Below are 24,332 nucleotides of genomic sequence, written 5' to 3' on the forward strand. Positions count from 1 at the left end.
TTCCATGTAGCAGCATAGTTGTCCGGTCAGCTGTGGATAAAGCAATTAGAGTGCAAAAAAAAAAACAAAAAAACAAAAGTGGATGTGGAATCATCAATACATCCAGCTGGGTATAGGAGGCATGTGGGCAGCTTGGACAAAGGGCAGGAAAATAATTTCACTAAAATCTTTTTAACAATGAGTGTTACCTGTAAATCTCACTGAAGTCAAAATTCCCACTTTCCTCATACTCAGATGACAAATCTACATGTGCATGTTAATGATGTTCCACAAGGCTGTGTGCTAAGACCAACATTATTCTTCAAAAACAAGTTTCCATGAAGCAAAACAAACAAGTTTCTTTTAACAGCGAATGGATTTTATAGGAGGAAAAGATGAGCTCCATGTAAAATGTATTTTAAAACAGTTGTTTTGAGACACAAAGACCATACGCATCTACTTTGTAGTCATTACATTGTCTGTAAAACCAGCCTGAAAGTCACACATTCTCAATATAAAAATGGTTTGCACAATGGCACAATCTGGTAAGATGCATTAAAAAAAAGTATTTGCAAAAGCTGATTTGGTTGGAGTTGGTAGTGGCTTACACTAGGAATTCCCTAACACTCTACTGCCCCATAAATTTACAAACTACAAATAATGGGTGCCGTTTTTTTGAACGTGAAATAAATGACTGAGCTTTATCAAGATTGGGAAACAGTGGAACTAAACTGCATTTTTTGCATACTACTGCCACCTACAGTTCAATTGATAGTGGCGCCGGTGCAATTAGAGAGGGAAATCCATCCAGCCATCTAGTTTTTGAACTAAAGGTATCCCAGCAATCTATGGGCATTAGGCGGGATACACCTGAACTAGTTGCCAGCCAATTGCAGGGCACATATAGACAAACAGCAATTTTTTCAAAGGCCATCACACAATATTAATGTAAATTAATCATGACTATACCTTAATTCAAGGATTCGAGGAAATGTATTCACTTACTACCACACAATTCCACATAAGGCCAGTGGCATGTGCTGTGCGGCAAGGTTCAAGACTTTTCCAGTAGTACCAGGGAGCATCGCAAAGCTTCTGTGCCATTTCACTACCTTACTGTAAATATGACAACTCAAGTATATATTCCTTCAGTGCAAGCTGCCATTCAACCATCAAGTTCAGTCAAACCATTCAGGCAGTCATTAGTAGAGGCACTTGTGGTTTTGGAGGTTCCTCCTGTAGGCGAAACGCTTGCCGCAACGGTCGCATATGAACTTCTTGTGGCCCGTGTGGACCTGCTGGTGGGCCTTGAGGCTGCTGCTCTGGTTGAAGCAGCGGCCACATACATCGCAGATATACGGCTTCTCGCCTGTGTGTATACGGCGGTGTCGTGTCAGGTTGCCCAGGTTACCGAAGCGCTTGTTGCACGTGTTGCAAGCGAACGGCTTCTCGCCCGTGTGCAACACCTGGAAAGCAAAGAAAAAAGGCGAAGATTAATTCGACAAATTTACCGTGCAGTGTTACTACGAAATACCGCAGTGTACCTTGTGCGTCTTGAGGCTGCTTTTCTGCGAAAAGGTACGAAAGCAGACGTCGCAGGAGAAAGACTTGATTCCGATGTGTATTTTGTAGTGTATCTTCAAGTAGCTTGCTGACTTGAATGTCTTCCCGCAGATGCTACAACTGTGTTCACCTCCCGTCGAATGGTGGTGCTGCTGGTGCGGGCGCAACTCCGCTGCCGTGGTGAGCCGATGGCCGCACAGCATGCAGACGCATGGCATGGATTCAGCGTGTGTTTGGAGGTGGTCGCGCATTACCTCCACACAGTCCGCCACGCCGCCGCAAACCACGCACACCAGCGAGGAGGCGTCTGTGTGCGTCTCCAGGGTGCTCTTCTGGATGAAAGTCTTCCCGCAGCTTAAACAGATGAATGGCCGCTCCCCCGTGTGGATCCTGTGGTGACTCTTGAGTGTGCTGGCCTGGTTGAAGCTCTTCCCGCACGTGTCACATTTGAAGGGCTTTTCGCCCGTGTGGATGAGCAGGTGGCGCCGCAGGCTGCCGAGGACCTTGAAGGCCTTCTTGCAATAGTGGCAGCGATGGACGCAGTCGCGGCGCACCACGTGTAAGCGCTGATGCATCTTCAGGCCTTGAGCTTGGTAGAAGCTCTTGTCACACTGCGTGCACTTAAAGGGTCGCTCCTCGTTGTGCATTCGAAGGTGGTCTAGCAGGATCTGCTTGAGTGTGAAACCCTGACCGCACACATCACACGTGTGAGCACGCTCACCTGAAAAACAACAAGCAAATGTTGCATGTTGACTCCCTTTTCACTATATTTGCAAATCAAACTTTATTGCTCAAGGGGCACATTTCATTATTGAAACAGACAGATAAGACAGATCATTTGTAGATTAGGTGCAAATATGTATCTATATAGTGATGGACTAGTTATTTCCCTGGCCGATTATCGGGGCCAATATTTGGCATTTTGCCGATCAAACGAAACGAAGAAACAAAAGAAAACAAAAATGTGTTTATGTAATGAAACTACACGTGTGTTGTCTTGGATTCCTCAAGGGAACATGTCTGTTTTTATTTTCACTTTAATGCCTCTTTTGGTCAAATTAGAAACTTTTTACATCAATTTGAATGTAATTTAAGATTTCTTTTAAAAACCTGTTTCAGACCGGCTTGATTGGACGCAAGACTTCAGTAACATGCATGTAGCACCCAATAAGGTGAGAACTGACCCGTGTGCTGCCGCATGTGCACATTGAGGCTTCGCTGGAGGGCAAAAGTGCGTCCGCAGAGTGAACATGAGAAGTTCTTGAGCGCTGTGTGGCGGGCTCTGTTGCTGAAGTTGCTGCCGCCCCGTTTGCTGGCCGGGACACCAGGTTTGGTACCTTTTCCGTGGCTGGCGTCACTGACGTCTTCCGTCTCCTGCCCCATAAAAGGGATCACAATCACTCTATGGCTTATTCAACTGATTAATTGAATAATCTGATTAATTTGAATGTTTTTAGTGTGACAACAATAAATGTACAATAAATTGATTGATGTGATTCTAGTTGTGCGTCCTTACCTGATGGTCTGGCTCATCGTCATAAGGGTCTCCCTCCTGATTGGACCCACACGACTTCTGGTCAATCAAGATGTCCTGCTTTAGCGCTGGATGCATGCTGTCCTGTGAAAAAAAATAAAAAAATGATAATCTTCATTTTTGATTCACACGGTCAGAGGGCAATTGATTATGTGCATTACTGTGTTCACTGATGCACATTGCAACTTAATGTTTGCACGCCTGTTATGTCACAGATTATTATTATTTTTTTTTTGGTGGAACATATCTGTTGCAGAAATTAAGTGATACTATCTTCACCGCTCTACCTCAGAGCTTCATAAGGGAAAATATGGAGTAGAGCTTACAGCTGCTGGTCGTGTGTTAGGTTGGTTGGTCCTTACTGGTGGTATGTGCTCTCCTGGGTGACATTCTAAGAAGGAAGGACTTAAGACTATTGGTGGCATTTTAGTCAAATGTAACTTGAAACTTGAACTGCTGTTAACTTGAAAATGCTCTCAGATGTCAACAAGTCAACATGATCGAGGTGGTTTGGAGTACCTTGTAGGTTAGGTAAATGATGGCAGAGTTCTTGACATTTCCAGACATAGCTGCAAGTGCAAATCATGTCAGTAAGTCAGTTAACAAGCCAGTGTTCATTGTTTGCCAGCTATTTTGTTCCGTTATTTTTATACTGTGTTATAGTCTGCTAGAAGAAAAGCATGGATGCTACTAACAAAAATGATAGAATATTGATGATGATCAAGAACTGAGGATCACCTGAGCTATGCGTGTCTCCTTCTGACGTGCCGACTTGTCCATCTGCTTCCTGGACATGCACTTGCTCTTTCTCTACAGTGGCGTGAGCGCTTCTCAGCACCATATCCAGCGCTGTTTCCGCCACTTCCAGCTTTTTCTTTAGGTCCTCTAGCTGCGCTTCCCCTTGCATAACCTGCACAAAGGCCATAATCATATTCAAATATTCATAATCTGTGATTCACAAAATTGCAGCTGTAGGGGAATCAGGATATGAAGAGCAAGGAGAGGCATGAAGTAAAATGACCAGTCAAATTCACACTCTTTCTCATCCATGTACCCTCTCCAACTCAGCTAAGAGAGATGGCACGCCCCCTCTCACTCAAAACCAAAAAGTTAGTGGAATTAAAAAATACACGATTGTTCACGATTATATATCAAACCAGAGTTCTCAAGATCAGAAAAACTTTATAATTAAACAAAAATTATTCAAACTCCCAAACTCTGTCATGCGTGTCACCTTATCGTGCAGGTACCCTGAATGTCACAGTGTTGGATTGTGTGACGTACTTGCAAGTGCAGCAGAGATGAACATTCATGGAATAGCTGGCAGATATTGTCGGCAGCCTCTTGAGCCAGAGACGTCATGAAGGTGTTGGCTTGATGGATCAACTGTAAGGAGAGAATAAGTAAATTTAATACATGGTGGGCCAAAAACAGGTAGACACTCAAAAGGATACAAAAAAAAAAAAAGTTTGATTTGATCCCATTTGGGAAAATTTCCCACTTTGATCCTTCTCCTCCAACCTACTGTACTTTTCTGACAACCTTTCTTTGTTCATCTCATTCATTTATGAACATTTTACGAATGTTGACCTAAATCTACAACCCTCGGATGACCATTTTTGTTCAAATGCTAACTGTTTTATCACTTTATATAGACCCTTTTCAAATACAGAATAAGAGGGTTCAGGGCCTTTTTTTTATTTGATTTGTTTATTTCGGCAAGTACAAAACACTTATTAGAACTTCATTTCACATTTTGTTTGATATGACTTTCAAATACAGTATAAGATGGTTTAGGGCCTTTTAAGTCAAAGCAAGGTTTTTAATTACCTTTGAGAGATCACTTTGATTAGCATTTTAGCAACCTTTTGACAAAAAAATAATGATCAATACTATAAATAGTATAGTATCATCGGCGATTATAATTACAGTATAACATTTACGTTATAACGTAAAGTGACTTTTCTCCAACTGGTCATCGATGAAGATGGGGTGACCTTTGTCCGACATACTTGTAGACCTATAAACATCTAGAGTAGACTAATCCGTGCTTGTCAAACTCAAAACGGTGGCCGCAAATGGTTCTACCCGGGGGGGGGGGGGTGATCGCTAAACACATAAACTCGTACATTAAGACTCTTCCCGGGGGATGGGTGATATCTAAACACATCAACTCATACATTACAACTCAGTTTAGTTTTGAAATGAGTTCTAATGCGTCTATTTGGCGGATGCTACAATGACTAGCGAGCTAGCTATTCTATTTCTATGATCATCCGGGAAAAGGGGGCGGGAGGGAACCAAACAAATTAAGTAGGATAATAAAATAAGTAATAAATCGTACTTTATCTGTCAATGTAACTGGAGTGTTGTCCTCGCTCAGCGACATTTCTTGCGTCGTTTTGCTGTCAAACATCACTTTGCTCATTTCAATCACAGCCCTGTTTGCCATTTGCTCCAAAATGGATGTCGCTCGCGCTTCAAAGTCCCCCATTTTTGGTCTTGAAGTGGACTAAAGACGAAGTGCAGTCCGGTCAATTTAGGAGAACAAGAAATAAGAACGTTAACTTCTATGTAAAAAAAAAAAAAAGTGCTTATCTCACACCCGGAAATTACATTCTTCTCACTGGTTGTTTCAAAATATGAAGATATTTTTATCTATTTGAAATGTTTTAGGAATGTATTAAGTGTCTCAAATGAGGTAACTATCCATCCAAATACGATAAATGTTCTTCTTATGGCGTTTATACTATAAATTAAATCAGTGTTATGTATATTAAATTGAAGTGTTCCTGGGGATTTGTGTAATTTTGTGTTTGGGTTTGCAAGTCACCCTTGATACGACTGTTTTTTCCGGTTGTGTTTCAAAATAAGAGTTTTTTTTTTTTTTTTTAAATCACGTTTTGCCTAAATACTGCAAATATTTGAAAACATTTCTCCAAACTTTATTTTGTCTTATGTTTTCCCCTTATTCTTTTCTACAATTTCAATACTGTGTTTGGGAGAATGTAAAACAGCCGCTGGTGTTTTTTTTTTAATTGCTTTATTAAACCAACAGTAACAAAATATGTACAGTAAGCAAAAGAACATTTGCTGCAACAACGGAAACCTTCACTGTACACCAAATGCCGTTGCCAGGAAATAGCTGGCCAGTAGTATATACAGTGCTCATTATTTGTTCTAATAATTCAGTCGGGCAGATCTGCCATAAATGCATATGAACGTTTAGTCATAATTACAAAACTATAGAATGCATATACTGTATTTATTGTTGTTGATGAAGTAAATATATACTGTATAGTAAATCATGTTTGTTTTTTTACCTGTTGTGGGGTCAGGCTGGACAACCCCCACAACAATAGAGGGACTACTGAGTGAATTGAGACAAGGTCATTAATAATTCAGTGTACATTTTTTTTGGGGGGTGTAACTTTAATTTGGTGATCTGCTATGAGATTTTTCTAATGTAAAATGCTGTATGTTTGTGGACTCAATAAAAGTTGAGGAACATTGCTGTACACATGTGCATTGCCATTTAGCGCATGACTTCCATCTAATCCATCCATTCTTTGTAATGACCAGGAGATGAAAAATTGTGAAGAACGACATACTGTCATATTTTTGGCCCATGCTGATACATTCAATTCCACGTCTGAACCTATCCAGTAATGCCAGGGAGCATCGCAAAGCCTGAGCAGTATTTTAGCTTCATAAATTGAGCAAAAAGTATTTTCCTTATGTGCAATCAGCAATTCGCCCAGCGAGTTCAAGTTTAACCAGTCGTCAGAATTAGGAACACTTGTGTTTCTTGAAACCCCTCTTGTCACTGTAGCTTTTGCCACAGCGCTCACACATGAACCTCTTGAGGCCGGTGTGGACCTGCAGGTGGGCTTTGAGGCTGTTACTCTGGTTGAAGCTGCGGCCGCACACGCTGCAGCTGTACGGCCTCTCTCCTGTGTGGATGCGGCGGTGACGGATCAGGTTGGGATTGTGGTTAAAGCTTTTGCCGCACACGTTGCAGACGTATTGCTTCTCGCCTGTGAACTCTCTCTGAAGAGGAAAAAACAGATTCATCATTCACTTATCTGAGGTGAGCAGCCTAAGCAGGGAATAGCAGAGAGTGGAGAACCCTCCAGCGTGTCCTGTCTTCCCAGGGTCTATGTTATGCATATAACAGTGGAAAAACGGATTTTGATTGCACAGGACTGTTAAAACTACGATATTTCAATCCATCTCTCACTTTTTGTTTTTACCTTGTCAACTGTGTGAATTCGCTGGTGGCGGATGAGCATGTTCAAGCTGCTGAAAAACTTGCCGCATACGTCGCAGCAAAACTGTTTGTCCTCATTGTGCACATCCTGGAGAAGAGAAATCCAATATGGTTTACCTTGGACTTTAAATGACATTTAAATGGGAAATCAACACAAACTTTTTTTTTTTTTGCAATACGTTCTGTGCAGCCTAACCAGTTGAAACGGTGTTGTGATTAAAGTTGAAAACAAAACAAACATCAAATGGTATATCTTTTAGCAATTTTTTTTTTCTCAAAACTATTCTAAAGACGTTTACCTGGTGCAACTTGAGGCTGCTTTGCAGTGCGAAACTGCGATGGCAGATGTCACAAGAGAAGGGCTTGACTCCGCTGTGCAACTTGATGTGCGTCTTCAAGTACGCGCCTGACTTGAATCTCTTATTGCAGATGGGGCAGGCATGCGCACGACTGGCCATGTTGTGGTGCCGCTGGTGCGAACACAAGTCCGTCGCAGAAGCCAGTAGATCGCCGCACAGGGTGCAGATGCACGGCACGGCGTGCGTTTGCAGGTGGTTGTGCATTCCATCCTTACAGGCCACCACCACGCCACAGGCCACGCACGCCACGGAGGCGGCGTTGGCGTGCGCCTTCAGGGTTCCCTTTTGGTTGAATGTCTTCCCGCACGTGTCGCATTTGAACGGCCGCTCTCCCGTGTGGGTCCTCTGGTGGCTTTTGAGCGTGTTGGCCTGGTTGAAGCTCTTCCCGCACATTTCGCAGCAGAAAGGTTTCTCACCCGAGTGGATGCGCAGGTGGCGCTGCAGATTGCATTGGAAACTGAAGATCTTGTTGCAGACTTGGCAGAGGTACTCGCCTTTGCGGCGGGGGGCATGCAAGCGCTTGTGCATCCTCAGCCCGTTTGCTCGGTAGAAACTCTTTGAGCACTGTGTGCACTTGAAGGGTCGCTCCTCATTATGCATTCGTTGGTGGTTCAGTAGGATCTGCTTGAGTGTGAAGCCCTTCCCGCACTTGTCGCATGTGTGAGAATACTTCGCTAGTGGGGGAAAGGAAAAAAAAAAAAAAAAACCACAACAGGAAGTCGTCCCAAAGTTACACAAAACTACAGCAGTGGTCCCCAACATTTGTTTCATCTTGCAGACTGGCAACCAATCATAGACAGTGAAAGGTGGAGGGATGCTGACATAACTATTTTTTTTTTTTTTTTAGTATTAGCAACATACTCCAGATCCAGCCGTATATGTTCTACTACAAAATAAATTATTACATTAAATGAATTCCCCTACTACTTCCTCTTTTTAAAATTACTTTGATCAAATGGAGGGCTTTAAGGACTACCTTGGAAAAGACAGAACTCTTAAAGCTCACTCTTTTATTTTAAGACCACTTAAACCACAACTTTGATCAAATTTAAGTTTAAAGACAATTTTAGCTTACATACACCCGCATACATAATGTAATACTGACCTGAATGCTGCCCAATGTGCTTTCGCATGTGTACGTTGAGGCTGCGTTTGAGGGGGAAGCTGCATCCACACAGTGAGCACACAAAGTTCTTGGGCAGATGACGCGCTGCCGGCTGTGCTCTTTGCTGCTTGACAGCTGCAACGCTGCTTTTGGCTTGGCCATTGTGGCTGGTGTTGAGGGCATCTTCTTCTGACTTCAGCCCAAAGAAAAAAGGGTCATAATGATTAAAGGATGTTTTATTGGGAAGGAAAAAAAAAGACACTCCTCAAATGAAGTCCTTGTTAAAGGCAGGGTAAAGCGAGCCCAACGTTGGCACTTATGTCTTAGAACTGTATTAAAACATTATGTCAGTGCTGCAATTCCTCCTTGAAAAAAAAACCTCAGAAGAGATTTTACAGTATATTTTGGAACAAGAAGTACTCTGCTTAATTTGACACATCAGCTTGACTACGTCACGAAAGATAGAGATCAGAATTTCCCTCTTTGGAAATCATTGTAAAGACAATTGTTTAAAATGTACAAAAGGCTGATTTAAGAAAAATGAGCAACCTCTCTGCAGCTGAAGTGCACCGTTATGTCTTTCTATTTCCTTTCCCAATATTGTGATCTCTTCCTTCTGTGACATCATCAACCAAGACATGGGGGTTTGCGTGGCCCAATTCCTCATTAAAAGTGGCTGTTTTTAAGGGCAATCATTGTTTCTTTATTTCTCCAAAATGAATGGGTGAAATAAAAAATGCTAACTTTTTTCATTTTCCTGATTAAAAAAAAATACATGAACAGGAATAGTTAGTGAAAAATGAACCAGCTTAGCCTCCCTTTAATGACTATACAAGTACAACAAATAAAATGATTGAACTGATAAGAATCCCAACCTGATAGTAAAGATCATTGTGGTTCTCCATGTCTGTATTATTTTCCTGCTGGATGACGTAACACGACGTCTGGTCAACAATGGTGTCCTGTGTTAGTGGTGCAATCGCATGGTCCTAACAGACAAACATACAAGGCGATTCAAAACGTATAGAATACACAGTAATTCTCATTTTTTAGCAATACTAAGAACGAATATTTTTACTAGTCTAAAAAGCTTTGGGTGACATTTTTAAAACCCTTAAACGCTGATAGTCATTTTATTTAAATGCAAGTCTTTTTGTGGACTGGAAGGTGCAATGATTAAGCTGAGGTGTGGCTGTTCAAATGGAACTGCTCTGTAAACAAAGGACAGTAATTTAGCACTGATAACATGCAAGATGTTTGGAGGGCCTGGAGTACCTCGAAGGTCAGGTCCTCGATGGATGGGTTTTCAACTTCAACGGACACAGCTGTGAACACATCATGTCAAGAAGTCAGTTACTGACTTCGGCAGACATTTTTGTACAGAACCACAATACAGCAGGTGTTCACTGTACAATACGCTAAAACAATATTGATGACCAACTGCTGGAAACCTGAGCTCTGCGTCTCTCCTTCCTCCGTGTCCACTGCTCCGACCACAACCAGGTCATGCAACTGCTGTCCCACTACCACGGCGCAAGCATTTTGTAACACCGCACTCAGAGACATCTCCGCCTCCTCTAGCTTCATCCTCAGGTCCTTCAGCTGCGCCTCACCCTCTGTCACCTGCACACAGGACAGCATTCTTGTTCACATTCATTCTTATTCATATTCAAGATCACTTTTGCACAAAATAGCATCTGAGAAGGAATTACAAGTTCAGAGGGATTATGATGTCGTGTGTGAATGCCATCTTTCCCAAACCTTTGAAACCACACCCCTGACATACTTGCAAGCGCAGCATTGCAGAACATTCATTGAAAAGTTGGCAGATGTTGTCAACTGCTTCTTGAGCCAGCAACGTCATGAAAGTGTTGGCAAGATGGATCACCTGATGGGGGACATTAGATAATAAATAAATATATAGATATATACAAATAACACACACACACATATATATATAAATATTTATATGATAGGAATTAAATACATCCACACCAAATCTGTTTTAAATTTGCAAATATGTGTTCAACTTTTGAAAGTCCACTTTTGAAAACCCCATTTGTGACAAATGCTAAAATTTTACTTCTGGTATTTTAAGACTGAAGAGAGAGAGCAACAGCAATATGTGACTATTCTTATTATTTTACACAAATATAGTTACATAGTTACTCTTATATGCTGACACAACATACAGAGCTCAGTAATTTTCCATGACACAATCTGTAGACACAGAACATTCAAAAGATAACAGAACAGGTGTTTGCCTTCGAAGGAAATGTTTTCCCTTCCCGTCCTTGTTCCTGCTTGCGGACAGTATAAAACTTTCTTATCTGGGGTATAACGTGGTGGTTTTATCTGCTGAAATGCATTGTGTACTGACTGTCATTAAACAACCCAAGATCTTGCAAATAAAGAACCAACTGTTACTCCACGTGTTTGTTTTACTTGCTCAACGACGGACTCCTTGCTCAACGACGGACACAAAACCCAATACCGCCTGTCAGAATTGCCACCAGTTCTAACTTTGAATCAACTAGTGCTGCATTCGAGGAAAGTCGAATTTATCCCACTTGAATTTTCCCAGTTCAAAGCGAACGTCAACAACAAAGATGGCTGATTCCAATAGGTTGTTTGTTGTTCTCGTTTATCCCACTTTCTGACTCCCAGCGGACCTTCTTCACAATTAAATAAAAAAAAAAATAATTAAAGTCCCAATGATCGTCACACACACATCTGGGTGTAGTGAAAAATGTCGTATCTTCAGAGCATTTCATTCATTTCACCAAATAATGCAGGTGAATAACATATTCACATACAATGACATATAATCACACAGTCAGTACAAATCAGGCTGTATTATGTAAAGTTGTTTTGAATTACTACATTAATGTAATAATAAATAAAGCTAGATATATGTTGATAATTGTCAAAGTTAAGTTTTGCCATTCACGTACTGCATCTCCACATGGTCGCCATTGTCAAGGTCACATTGTAGGTCACATCAGTACACTCCGGGTCTCTTTTTTTTTTAACGACTTTGCAGCTCAGACCTCCCAGTTCAAAGGTTATCGTGCACTTTTTCTCGTCGAGTTCACCATTGATCGTTGAACTATAATTGATGGGCGGGGCTCCATCATTTTAGCGAGCAAATTACCACTTTAAAAAAAAAAAACCCACTACAGCATCAGAGGAAACGCCTTAAATTTATTAAGACCATTTATTTTCTCTCAGCGTTTCAAAGTGTGCTTAATGGTGCAATCGGATTTTTTTTTTGCCAGTCGGAAGTACGGTGTGACGCTATGGAAGTACGCCTTAGAAGTAGTTCTTGAAATGATTTTATTGTCTGTGCTCTTGCCTCTTGTAAATGTATTTTGTCATCAATCAAGATTGTTAAATTCATGTTTGTCATAATTTACTGATGTTGTCATGTAATCCTACCAGTTTGGATGCATTATTGACATTTTAAAGACTTTTTGTAGTGATCCCAACCGGATAACATGTGGCTGAGGCGCTCGTAGACCTTGTGTCTCGTGTTTGTCCCAACACATCCAAGGAATCAAACGTTGCTTTTTCACAACGGGCAGTGATACTTACTACTTAAGTAAATAGATTCCAACTATAAAATACATTCTAAAGTTCCTCATCGTTGGAGTCAGATGCTACAGTGGCTAGCAAACTAGCGTTTCCATTTCTATGATCGCGAAGGCGCAAAATCACATGAAATCCTAAAATGTACCTTATCCTGATATGAAACTTGAACGATGTCATTCTCACTCCAAAAAAACTCGTCCGTCTTGTCCGTGGAAAGGACAACTTTGGACATTTCTATCACTGCGTTGTTCGCCATTTCCTCCAAAATGGCAGTGGTTCGCGCTGCAAAGTCCTCCATTTGACACTGTCTTCAAGTGCACTAGAAACGACGTGCAAGAAAGAAAGCGAAAAGACGACTTCAACACGATAAACTAAAGTACATAACTGGACCACCATGTTAATTTGGCCCTAAAGAACGCGCTTTACTTGTAAACGGAAGTGACGTTAACGTCATGTTTCAAAACAAGATTGTTTCGTTTTAATTTTGATACATATTTTAGAAAATAAAGAAATCATTTTCATGCCCGACTAACAACAAATCCACTCTATTTTTTAAGTGATTAAAAGCGATTCATGTGGATTTCAGTACTTCCCAATTGCGTTTCAAAATAAGAGTACACGCTTCGATATATTTGTTTCATGAACAGGCCTTGAAACTCATTTTCAACTCATCTTTCCCCAATGAAATTAATGGAAATATCATCAGTCAGTTCCAGCTCTCTCAATAAAATGCATGTTTTAATAACAAAAATAGAACTGTAATATATTTAGCTTTATAAAAACACTTAAGTACAACACATAGCATGTAAATATTTGACCACATTTTCTGCTTCACTTCAATGGACATTGTGCTGCTCCTTCTGGTTTGCTTGCCTTGGCCACTTGGGGCAGTATAATGCAGACATGGATATCCATGGACATGTTTCCTTTTCATGTGTTGTACTCGGCAAAGTGAGGGGGCACGACTGCATGCCGGGTACATTCGTTGTTATGGAAAACTATCAAATTCTACTGAAATGTGTCAAATTATCCTTGGGAGTCAAGATGTTAGCGATGTCTTCACCGGATCCTTGCCAGCACACTTGTGTTTTTTTAGCTGCCTGGAGTCGGAAAAGCCGATTCCACAAGCAGCGCAGGAGTATGGCCTCTCACCCGTATGCACCTGCATGTGGAACTTGACATGTCCGAGTTGGCGGAATCTGACGCCGCACACCTCGCATTCGTACGGCTTCTCGCCCGTATGGATCCTGAGGTGTCTCTGGTAGTTGGTGTAAACACGGAATGCTTTTCCACACTGCTCGCAAGCATGCGGTTTCTCGCCCGTGTGCCGCAGCCGGTGCGACTTGAGCGCATGGTGGATGATGAAGGTCTTGCCACACACGTCACAGGCATAGGGCCGCTCTCCTGAGTGCGTACGGAGGTGATAGTCAAAGGTTGTCTTGTAGAGGAAGGCTTTGCCGCAAACTTCACACGTGAACGGGGTCCCGCTTGTATGGAGCAGCTCGTGTTTTTTCAGCGCCGCCTCGGAGTCAAACGCCCGTCGGCACGTCTTGCAGGCAAACGCTGCCAACTCCATGGTGGTCCTGTTAAGAATTAAAATGACTAAAAAAGCAAAGAGCCCTAACTTTTCATACATAGAAAAATCCTATGATGTCACGACTATAGCAAAACAATTTCAAACTACCACGGAGAAGCAATCTATGATAGGATGAATTTTCCTTCACCTGTCACGCTTAAAGATGACGGTACGCTTTCGCCGAGCCCGGACTTTCCGCCGCCCTTCCTGTATGTCTGCTTCACTGCCCTCCTGGTGCGCAACTTTTTGGTGCTTCTTTAGCTGCCAGTTGTACAGGAAGGTCTTGCCACACAAGTCACACATGAAAGATTTGGTGGCACCGTGGAGCAGCATGTGAGCCTTCAGCTTGTCCTGGACGAAGCTGGCGCCGCACACGTGGCACTTGAATGGTCGCTCGCCCGTGTGGATGCGGGCGTGCCGCTTGAGATTCTGCTGCAGTGTAAAACTGGCGCCACATGTTTCGCAGGTGAACGCTTTACCCTGTGAGACGTCTAAAAAAAATAAAAAAGGAATAAATTATGAAATTCATCCCATTTAATCTAAGATCACTCACTCAGGACATTCGGCGTGTACCAGGGGCGAAGGGCTGTGCGTCGTCGCCATGTACCGACTCGTGTGCCTTGAGCATTTTTTTGTTCTTGAAGGTCTTGTCGCAGATCGAACACGTGAAGGACTGAAGCGTCTTCTCCTTGTGACGCAGCAGGTGGCGTTCCAATGCGACGCTGCGTCGGAAGATCCTGGGACACTGGTGGCAAGTCAGAGGCTCCTTATGACTGTCCAAGTGCTTCTTGAGGTGGAGCTGACGGCTGAAGCTCTTCTCGCACACATGGCATGTAAACTCCTTCTTATTGACTTCAGATTGCAAAAGATTGTTGGAGTCTGTGGACAGCGTCACGATGTCATCCCCTGCGATGTCTGCAGATGACAGTTGGACGCATCAGATTCTTACAAAATGGCTATCTAAGGTACATTTATTCATTCAAGTGAAGCACAAGCCACACATTACATAAAATGAATTACAACCTCTATCTAACAGAAGCAAAAAACTGTCATTTTCAGAAAAGCACACTTGAGTGTTGTCTTTGTATGGCCCAATTAGATGTGTGGACGCATCGCATTTATTGAGGAAATATAATAATTTGTCAGAAAAGATTATGATCTTACCTTGTCTACTGACTGATGATGACTCAGCTTCACAATTCAAGCTCTCCATTGTAGATTCATCTAAAGGAATCATTTTACTTTTTAAATTATTAATATTCAGTCAGTACCATCACAGCTGAGTATATTATACTATACACACCATTGCATATGATTACGGCTGATGTGGACTCAGCGTCATCCTTTGCCCACTCATCCGATTTCACTAAAACCCCGAAAGGCTTCAGGGTGAAGACCCATCCCGTCTGCTCATTGAGCACGGGACATCCACTCAACACGTTCTCCCTCCATATTGTGATGACGTCAAAGTCTTCCGTGACTGCCTTCAGCTGGCACTCCAGCTCGCTTACTTTGTTCTGAAGCATCAGTTTTTCCTTATAGGTGCTGTCAAACAGCTGCTGGTAAACACAGTTGATCTTTCTGCTTGCCTCCCGAGCCAGGAGCTCCACCATTTTGTCAATTTGTGCCTGTTTGGAGCAGTTACAAACATATGAACATGTATTTTTCTGTATATACAATTTTGATATAGATTAAACGTGTGTCTCAGAAAAGCATGGAGACCTCGCTTCTATATGTGAAACAGTATTCGTTTAAGGAGACTGTGTTTGTATATAATTTTAGTTTAGCTGAAGATCAGGTTACATTTTACGACAAATTTCTGGAGAACTCCCAAAAGTGGTTAGTTTGATTTTGAACATCCCACTGTACTCGGGGGTCGTCTTCCAAGTCTCTAGGTGGCGCTACTGCTGCTAGCCCGCGACACAAATAGAACGTAAACAGAGAGCTGTCAATCAGAAAACACACAATGGCATCTGTGAAAGTCATGCTGAAACAAAAAAAAATACCAACTGACAGTAAAATAAAGGGAAAAGAAGAAATATATACATGTTCATATAAATATGGCCATCCAGGTTTCTAGATAGCGCTTCAACTCGCTTTATATAGCACAAAATGCTAATGGTTAACCAAAGTTTAACAGTCATAATTTTTACAGTAGGAATCGGGACACACAGGCTAAACCATGTAAACTATTAACCACAATCACACCAAACAATACAGTAGGCACACAACCTCAACACAACATAACGTCTCTGTGGTAACTTTAGCTTGTCAAGCTAAGTGAGAAGGCTCCATGTTACTTCAGGTTATTGCATTCAGACGTAACATCTCTGTAAAACCCCTACTCTCCCGAACGTAATAAAATTAAAAGTTCACCTTGGCGGTATGGTCTTCTTTGGCATTTTCCGTTAAATCCAGAGCATATCTAATAAGCATCTCCAAAATGGCGTTAGTTTGGGAATAAAACACCAAACTTTCAGACATGGTATATGGAATTTATTGTAGATTCTCTCTCAAACAAGATCTTCGGTTAGTTCGCAAACACAACCCAACAGGAAGATCGCTCGACTTGAGGATTTCAAAATAAAGATTCCAAACTTTCAAAATAAAAGTTCTTTTGTACATTCTCCAAAACATACTTAGCTATCAATGTTATAAATCATACTCTTGTATTGTACTAAAATATTTAAAACAGTAAGAGTTCTTTTTAAAAAAAAAAAAAGAAAAATACCTTAAGAAAATAGTAGATTTGTCATTTTTGGATTAATAATACCCATTTCATGCAACATACACATTTTCAAGGGAATTTGAGACTGTATTTAAATCTAGGTTTAGGACCTTTTCAGAATGTCAAATCTATGCTTTAAACTATCTGGGGTAGTCTCCAAACCCCAATGATGTGGTTTCACGCCTCAACCCTTGTTGAGTTAGATGTTTCCATTTCTTTGCAAATATTTATTTCATTACTTTTTTGATAATATAGTTTTTCAAGTTTTGAAAGTGTGCCCCCCCTGTAGAATTGTTATTCTAGGGGGGGAAAAAATCTGTTAATTTCCACAAAAGAAAAACATGTTGCATTCTTTTCCTATATTGCCAGGACGACAGTTCCGTCACAGCTGTGCTTCTTGAGCTGCCTGGAGTCGGAGAATCCGCGTCCGCATGTCTGGCACGAGTAGAGCTTCTGGCCCGTGTGCACCTGCAAGTGTGACTTGAGCTGGTTGGACTGGTGGAACTTGCGATGGCAGTAGGCGCACTCGAAGGGCTTCTCTCCCGTGTGGATGCGCAGGTGACGGTAGAAGTTTCCGTCGGTGCGAAAGTCCTTGCCGCACTGCTCGCACTTGTACGGCTTCTCACCCGTGTGGATGCGCTCGTGCTGTTTGAGGCTACCGGCGTGAATGAATCCCTTGCCGCACACTTCGCACACGAAGGGCTTCTCGCCCGAGTGCGAACGCTGGTGCGAGCGGAACGAGTACTTGTTGTGGAAGGCCTTGCCGCACAAAGCGCAGGAGAACTCCTTATGCTCGCTGTGGCCCTTCTCGTGGAGCTTGAGCGAGCAGGCCGCGCTGAAGCTGGCCAGGCAGATTTTGCAGCTGTAGGGCTTGACGAGAAGCTTGTTCCTCTGCCTCGGAGGGAACGCCTTGGGGTTGTCGTCCGCCTTGGTGTGTACGTATTTCTGGTGGATCTGCAGGCGGCAGTTGAAGAGGAAGGTCTTTCCGCACAGGTCGCACATGAAAGGCTTCCGGGCTCCGTGCACTAGCATGTGCGACTTGAGTTTGTTGTTATCCGAGAAGCTCTTGCCGCAATCCTTGCAGGTGAAAGGCTTCTCGCCGGTGTGGATGCGCAAGTGTCGCTTCAAATTGTTGTTAAGGCTGAAGCGGGCGCCGCATACGTGGCAGGTGAATGGTTTCTCGCCCGTGTGCACCACGCTGTGCCGTTTGAGTGCCGTACCGGTGCGGTACGAGCGTCCGCACACGCCGCACACGAACGGCGTGATGCCGGTGTGCTTACGTTTGTGCACGGTTAGCGAATGGGCGTACTTGAAAGTCTCTTCGCACATGTTACACTTGTACTTCTTGGCGTTGGTGTGAACCATTTGGTGGAAACGCAGCGTGTCTTTGCTCTTGAACTCCTTGCCGCAAGTAGCGCAGCTGAAGGGGCGCTCCTCCGAGTGCACCACCATGTGGCCACGCAGCTGCACTGCCGTCTTGCAGGTCTTGTTGCACAGCGTGCACTGGAGTGGCTCCTTCCACTTCTGAATACAATACGACACAAGACAAAGTAAAATATTAGATTTTGGTTTTTTTTCGTTTTACTTTAGTGCACACATGGCACCAATTTTGTCAGCAATACGTATATCATGAACACAATTTAGTAATCTGTGCTCACAAATAACTGGCAACCATTTACTATTTAATGGTCAAAAATGTATATTGAGACTTTGTGTAGGCCAATTGGGAAAGTCTTTTGGAGGGGGGGGGGGGGGGGGGGGCAAATAGAGAGACTTTACTTGTTAGGCCTGACCTGTTACAACTGAAATGTCTGTAGGAATTTTTTTAGATCAGCCGAGTCTTCAAACCTTAAATTCAGTTGCAGAGAATCCAAGTCAAGAATATTTTTAAAGGGGAAGAAAATTGCAAGATCTGGACTAAAATGTTGGTGTTGCGTTTAGCTTAGCACAGTAATGGCTTCACCTGGTGGCGCAGCAGGTGGTTCTCCAGAGAGCGTTCTACACGAAAGGTCTTGCCGCACTGCTCGCAGGCGAAAGGCTTTGGCTCGGCCAGTGGCTGATGGCGCTTCAGGTGGTTCTGCAGAGACTCCTCCTTGCGGTAGGAGCGCTTGCAGCGTGGGCACGGAAAGGGCAGTGGTGCCTTGGACACCGCCTGGTGGCTCAGCTCATGGTCCTCCAGATACTTCTTCTCCGGAAAGCTCTCGTCGCACTGCTGGCACGGGAAGGGCTGCTTGTGGAGCGGCGCATGCTTCTTCAGGTCGGCCTTCCAGTAGAAGGCGGCGTCACATTCATCACATGCAAAGCGCTTCACGTTCCGCCGTGCCTTCTTCCTCGGGTTATCTTCGTCTTCGCCAGAGTCTCTTTCGACGTCGCTTATGTCGATGGACGCTGAGAGAGCTTGAAGGGACAGAAGCCAACACCTTTATTTACAAAGGAGAAACTTGTCTGCTAATGATTCAAACGCCACATAACCTCATGAATACAACACTGTTGTTTGAAAGTTTGGATTTCGAGAAAGAATAGAATCATTTACTCCAGGCTACAATTGTCATACAAGTGTTAAAAGAAGTAAATCACAGTTAATGTTAAAAGGTAAACGGTAAAAACAGTAACCTTTACAAAATATTTCTATTATATTTCAAATATTTATATTAGATATATTGTTTTTATAGTTTTATTAATACTTGCATTTTGGTCTGTTCTTAGTATTTTTTGCTAATATTCTTGTCATAATTGTTTTTTTATCTAATATTTTACATGATAAAAATATAATTTTTATATTTGTGGAGATCTTTTGCACATTTTTCCAATTTTATGCACATTTCTTTTGTTCAATTTTAACATGGCCAGCCGTGAAATCTTAATCTTTACCCATTTCCACTTTGAAACTTGGCTTCCTTGTTCTTCTCGGTCTTCCCGATGAAGATTCTTCCACTGAGCCCTGCCAGACAAAGCAAATACAAAATATTTGTTTTCTTCATTATGTTGCTAAACAGATTAACAAACTAATGATCTCATCAAGACCTGTGATTTGTCATATAATTTGGTTCCATGTGGTTTGTCGCAATCTATTTAGTTTTTTTTATTTCTTCACTGGTGAACTTTGACCTTAGGCTTCATGTTGGCATATCCAAACCTCTGAACAAGCTACATGGTTAAAATCAAATATGTTGCTGCTAATTGAAACGTGTCAAAGGTTGAAAAGCAACTGTCGGAGACAGCAAACCTGTTTTTGTGCCTGTTCCTGCGCCAACTCCTGACTGCTAAGAGCGCAGGAATTGGGACTTGGAGCATCTTGAGGTGAGGACGCAAGTTGGGGGCCATGATGTACCACGGGCGATTCTTCTGTTGTCTCCTGTACAGCAGACGCTCCATCTTCTACAATAAGCACGGCACCGAGCTCGCTGACCATCATCGCTTGGGCAGCTTTGGACCGTGGGTCCATTTTAGGAGTCCAGTCTGCCTCGTCACTACCTGCTTCTGTGACACTCAAACTTGATTCTGTGTCAGCGAAGGTCTGGTTGACGGAGATTGACGACAGTGAGACTTCTGTGTTCATTCGCAGAGAGAAATATAACATGGCATATATTAAAGTTTGTTTACAATTGATTACAAAAGATTGCAAGTTAAGTAAGTTATCTTCATTTGAAGTAAATACGCAAACTAAACCGTTCAGGCTTAGTGTGTGATGGGCATTTTTGTATTATGCCGAGCTGAGTCTTGCCTCCTGCCGCAGCCCCTCCATCGCTGATGCTCTTGATCTCCTTCTCCAGCAGCTTCATGTCTCTGCCGAGTTGTCCTACCCGGACGTTCAGCTCCTGTTCCAGCTGTCCGGCCTTCCTCTGCATCACGTCCTCCAGCTGCTCCACTTTGGCCTTTAGCGTCTCGTTCTCGTCGCATAACTCGGCGAACACTCGCTGGAGCTGAGCCAGCAGATTGCGCTCGATCTCCCGCAGGTCACCAATGAGGCTGAGCTCTTCTAACACCGAATTGGGCGCTTGTTTCTCCCATACGCTCCTGATGACCGACACAGTGGCTCGGAAAGCGACATCGACCACCGACGCCATCTCGCTGTCGAACCTCGCCCCCATGTTTGTGCCAACTGTACACCGAACCGACTATTAAAAGACATAAATCGAGAATACGTCAGTATTGGGATAGCATTAGGTTGATGTTACTTCACCAAGTCGACTGCTGACTCTGGCGGACTGTGGGTATCTCTTAATCTTCCGGGTTTTATTTTCGCTTCCGGTTCCTTTTTCTTCTATCTTTTTCGTTTCCTGTTTCCGCCCCTAGCATGACTTATTTCGAAGTATTTAAAAAAAAAAATCTTTAACAATTCCACTCTCACCCCCAAAATTAAGTATGGTCACGTGCAACTAGTAACAACAACAACAACAACAACAATAATAGTAATAATAATAATAATAATAATAATAATAATAATAATAGTAATAATAATAATAGTAATGATAATAGTAATCATAAAAAAGAGGTTCTGAACTAATCATTACATTATTATTAAAAAGTCCCAAGGACCCAAGTTCAAATACGAGGCCATTTTGGCATGATGCAGCCGTTTGAGGGAAATTCCAGGGATTTGAAAAACTCCCAAGAAATTCCACATCATTAGCTCTGATCATAAGCAGACATCCTAGACAGAATTGAAGGATTCTCCATGAAAACAGGAGTAAAATAATGCTCAAGTAGACAGTCATTGAGTAAGACATTGTGGCAGAAGTCAGGAACGCGTTTTTATTCCATGACTGTCTCCTAATTGTTGCTAGAGACATCCCTCAAAGCTGCAAAGAAAGCATGACATTGCAAAGGACAAACATATTACCCCACCCCTAACTGCTGGCCTGCTGGGTGAGAGGATACTGAGGTCCCCCCTAAACACCCAAAACACACACAAAAAACCCATAAGCTTCACGAACCGCTGCAGAAGTAGTTCACTGAGAAAGATGCAGACAGCAGTTGGTATGCGGCAAAGGTGGGCCATGAAGAAGAAGGCAAAGTTGGATCTCTCCTTGAGGGCGGAGTCTTAAAGTAGAGGGTGCAACACACTGGCAAACATTGAGGCAATGCAGACATCGGCCAGGTGGTCCAACGCAGCTAGCAGAGCTGGCTGGTAAAGCCGATGAGGTGGTCAACTGCGTCAACCCAGGTAGCAGAGATGATCGGAAAAGCCTGGTGGGTTGCGGAAGGTTGGCTCCACAGCAGGTTGAGCTGGTCCTGACTGAGGCGTGCAGCTATCCTGACAGATAAGGCCAGGCTCAGGAAGCACACGTTGAGGTGGACGGGCCAGAGGGCTGGCATGGGCGGTGCTGGCCGTGGAGCGTGCAGCCCTGAAAGCCTGACTCGTGGGGTGCATGCCGAGGCGCGGGCGGAAGGCGCCGGGTGGGCAGGAACGCATGGAGGAACATGTCTTTGTTCCATGACTGTCTGCCAACAACTGTGGCTTGAGACAATTCATCAAAGCAACAAAGTGAGCATGACATTACAAAGGACACACATCATCCCACCCGTAACTTCTGGGCGAGGCCTGGTATTGAGATCTGCCACAACATTGTTAAAAACAATCAAATGGGAGTTTGTTTTGAACATACATTAAGTCTAGAGGCATGAAACAAAATAGATTTTTTGGTTTTATTTTTTTTTCAACATGTGATTTCACACCAAATCAGACATGCAAAGTCATAAGGTGTGACAGCTGAAGCGCTTCTGGTCTGCCATCCATTCATTCATCCATCCATCCATCCATTCAGTCATTCATCCAACATTGTTTACACTCTGCTGACGTTTCCAGTGGATTAGAACCTTGCACGCATCTGGAAGACATTTGAGCACCCCAAAACCACGCTGACAACACTGTAAGAAACCTGAGAGTTATGGACAGACGTACACATCAACCAGATTCCTTTTGGGTGGGAACATAAAAAAAAAAAAAGAAAGAAAACAAGATTTGGATGATTTCAGTGGGGTGATGATGAATGAGATCAGTTTGGCATAGAGGGCTTCCTTCACTAAAAGACAAATGTGTTCGATATAATAGCAGTGAGTTTAAAAAAGTGGTTTGCATCTGTGTGGCATAACAGTTTACATGTGCTAGATGTTAGTCCAGAAGAGTAGAAATTTGATGGAACAACTAAAGGGTCTTTAAAGAATTTCTATTTCATCTGAGATTTTAATTAACTTGAGATTCTTTAGATCAACTGTCAAAGACTTTGTGGACCAATTGGAAAGTTTTAAAAGAAGTTAGGATCAACTGAAGAGCCTTGTAGAGATTGTTTAATCAAGCAAAGAGTCTTAAGTGAACTTCAACTTCAAAACAGATTATTCCATCTCAAGAAAGATTATTTATATTAAATGACTGAACCATCAAGGAGATTTTTCAGACTGAATGACTTTTTGGACTAACTCTAGAATCCTCAGATGTTTGTGACCAACTCAGTGTGCTTCACATCTGTATTATATCCCAGAAATGCAAACCCTTCCAAGCATTTTTCACTTTCTACTGTTTTTCTTTTTTTCCAACAGCCTAAATTCATTTCTTACTTAACTTTCTTCAAAGGAATGACAAGTTTAATACATTATTTTATCTGATGTTTATTTGGACTCAAAGTGTTGTCAATAAATTTGCTAAGACTGAAATAAAAGCGATTCTAAGAATTTAAGCAGCAAACATTATTGTGTTGTATGTTGAGTTTTCGACAGGTTTCGTTCAAGGTTGCAAACGATCGCAAAGATGTCCGCCAGACGTTCGCCAATAGTGCTAATTTTCGTCACCAGTTTCACAAGAAAAAATGTTTGCAACTGTTAGCAAACATTTAGGAACCCACGAAATTCTCAACGTGTGCAAACCCTCTGAGCTCAGTGAGATACAGGCTTGACTTACTTTCTTAATTCCACTGCTATTACTCTGAACTCTACACGCACACACACACACACACACACACACACACACACACACACACACACACACACACACACACACACACACACACACACACACACACACACACACACACACACACACACACACACACACACACATACAGCTCATATAAGAAATCAGAAAAGGAACAGCGCGAGCTACTTGATACTCTATCTCAGAAGCAGCAATCATCATCCTGCTCCACTTCCCTGCACAGCCAGTGGGGGGAGAGGGGCGATACCGCTTAGACACATTAAGGGAAGAAGAAAAAGTCAGTTCAAAGAGTTCTTCCTTCCTGTGTCATGTTGCATCTATGTGCTTCCACATGGGAAGCGATGAGAAGACATCACTTTTTCTTACTGGACTTCTCTGAGCGTTTGGCTTCTGCCTTTCCACTCCGCTCTGAGCGCTCCCCCCTGTCTTTGTCCCGTCCCCTGTCCTTTTCTTTGTCTTTTTCCACCTTTTCTGCCTTCTCAGCTCGGTCCGATCGTTCGCCCCCGCGCTCCGAGCCAGCTTTGCTGCCGTCGCGCCGCGTGCCCTCGTCGGTGGATGAGGTAGTTGCTTGGGGCTGGCCCCACTTGGCCATCTCCTCGTGTTCCGAGATGCTGCTGCCGATGTTGCTCACCCACGTCTTCAGGTCGTCCTGACACCGCCGGATACACAAGTTACATGTCAATTACCATCACGTTC

The 24,332-nt window shown here is 42.8% G+C and overlaps 5 protein-coding genes across 8 annotated transcripts in view; all 5 read right to left on the bottom strand.

The window, feature by feature from the left end:
• Positions 1-353: 353 nt before the first annotated feature.
• LOC147054576 (uncharacterized) lies at positions 354-5,979 on the bottom strand. Of its 2 annotated transcripts, none has more exons than XM_085916641.1 (8): positions 5,421-5,979; positions 4,361-4,462; positions 3,815-3,986; positions 3,596-3,645; positions 3,059-3,160; positions 2,727-2,913; positions 1,524-2,263; positions 354-1,445 (listed from the first exon to the last, which is right to left on the bottom strand). In XM_085916641.1, exons 1-8 carry the CDS (start codon positions 5,568-5,570, stop codon positions 1,182-1,184), a joined length of 1,767 nt encoding a protein of 588 aa, XP_085772767.1. In that variant the 5' UTR covers positions 5,571-5,979; the 3' UTR covers positions 354-1,181. The 2 variants fall into 2 exon arrangements, with proteins under 2 accessions (XP_085772767.1, XP_085772766.1); XM_085916640.1 differs by having other exon boundaries at positions 2,727-2,916.
• Positions 5,980-6,161: 182 nt separating this feature from the next.
• On the bottom strand, positions 6,162-12,852 carry LOC147054577 (uncharacterized). Its single transcript, XM_085916639.1, has 9 exons — positions 12,547-12,852; positions 10,597-10,698; positions 10,262-10,433; positions 10,086-10,135; positions 9,686-9,799; positions 8,811-9,003; positions 7,646-8,379; positions 7,330-7,434; positions 6,162-7,126 (listed from the first exon to the last, which is right to left on the bottom strand). The coding sequence occupies exons 1-9, from the start codon at positions 12,697-12,699 to the stop codon at positions 6,866-6,868; spliced, it is 1,884 nt and encodes a 627-aa protein (XP_085772765.1). The 5' UTR covers positions 12,700-12,852; the 3' UTR covers positions 6,162-6,865.
• Positions 12,853-13,122: 270 nt separating this feature from the next.
• LOC147054578 (uncharacterized) lies at positions 13,123-16,500 on the bottom strand. 2 transcript variants are annotated; one of them, XM_085916643.1, is made up of 6 exons: positions 16,354-16,500; positions 15,281-15,605; positions 15,142-15,201; positions 14,551-14,892; positions 14,126-14,468; positions 13,123-13,984 (listed from the first exon to the last, which is right to left on the bottom strand). In XM_085916643.1, exons 1-6 carry the CDS (start codon positions 16,459-16,461, stop codon positions 13,441-13,443), a joined length of 1,722 nt encoding a protein of 573 aa, XP_085772769.1. In that variant the 5' UTR covers positions 16,462-16,500; the 3' UTR covers positions 13,123-13,440. The 2 variants fall into 2 exon arrangements, with proteins under 2 accessions (XP_085772769.1, XP_085772770.1); XM_085916644.1 differs by lacking the exon at positions 16,354-16,500 and adding an exon at positions 16,210-16,298.
• A 558-nt stretch (positions 16,501-17,058) lies between these two features.
• LOC147054579 (uncharacterized) lies at positions 17,059-20,962 on the bottom strand. Its single transcript, XM_085916634.1, has 5 exons — positions 20,430-20,962; positions 19,932-20,254; positions 19,577-19,646; positions 18,669-19,102; positions 17,059-18,229 (listed from the first exon to the last, which is right to left on the bottom strand). Exons 1-5 carry the CDS (start codon positions 20,794-20,796, stop codon positions 17,063-17,065), a joined length of 2,361 nt encoding a protein of 786 aa, XP_085772760.1. The 5' UTR covers positions 20,797-20,962; the 3' UTR covers positions 17,059-17,062.
• A 1,442-nt stretch (positions 20,963-22,404) lies between these two features.
• sptbn4b (spectrin, beta, non-erythrocytic 4b) overlaps positions 22,405-24,332 on the bottom strand; it is a 28,981-nt gene continuing 27,053 nt past the window's right edge. For both annotated transcript variants that reach the window (XM_085916142.1, XM_085916141.1), the window contains one exon: positions 22,405-24,285. In XM_085916142.1, the coding sequence (XP_085772268.1) occupies positions 23,989-24,285 (297 nt within the window). In that variant the 3' untranslated portion in view covers positions 22,405-23,988. The remainder of the gene's footprint in view (positions 24,286-24,332) is intronic.

This window comes from Syngnathus leptorhynchus, chromosome 7 (assembly GCF_054491065.1).
Source record: "Syngnathus leptorhynchus isolate UIUO chromosome 7, UIUO_Slep, whole genome shotgun sequence".
In the NCBI taxonomy this organism is placed as follows: domain Eukaryota; kingdom Metazoa; phylum Chordata; class Actinopteri; order Syngnathiformes; family Syngnathidae; genus Syngnathus; species Syngnathus leptorhynchus.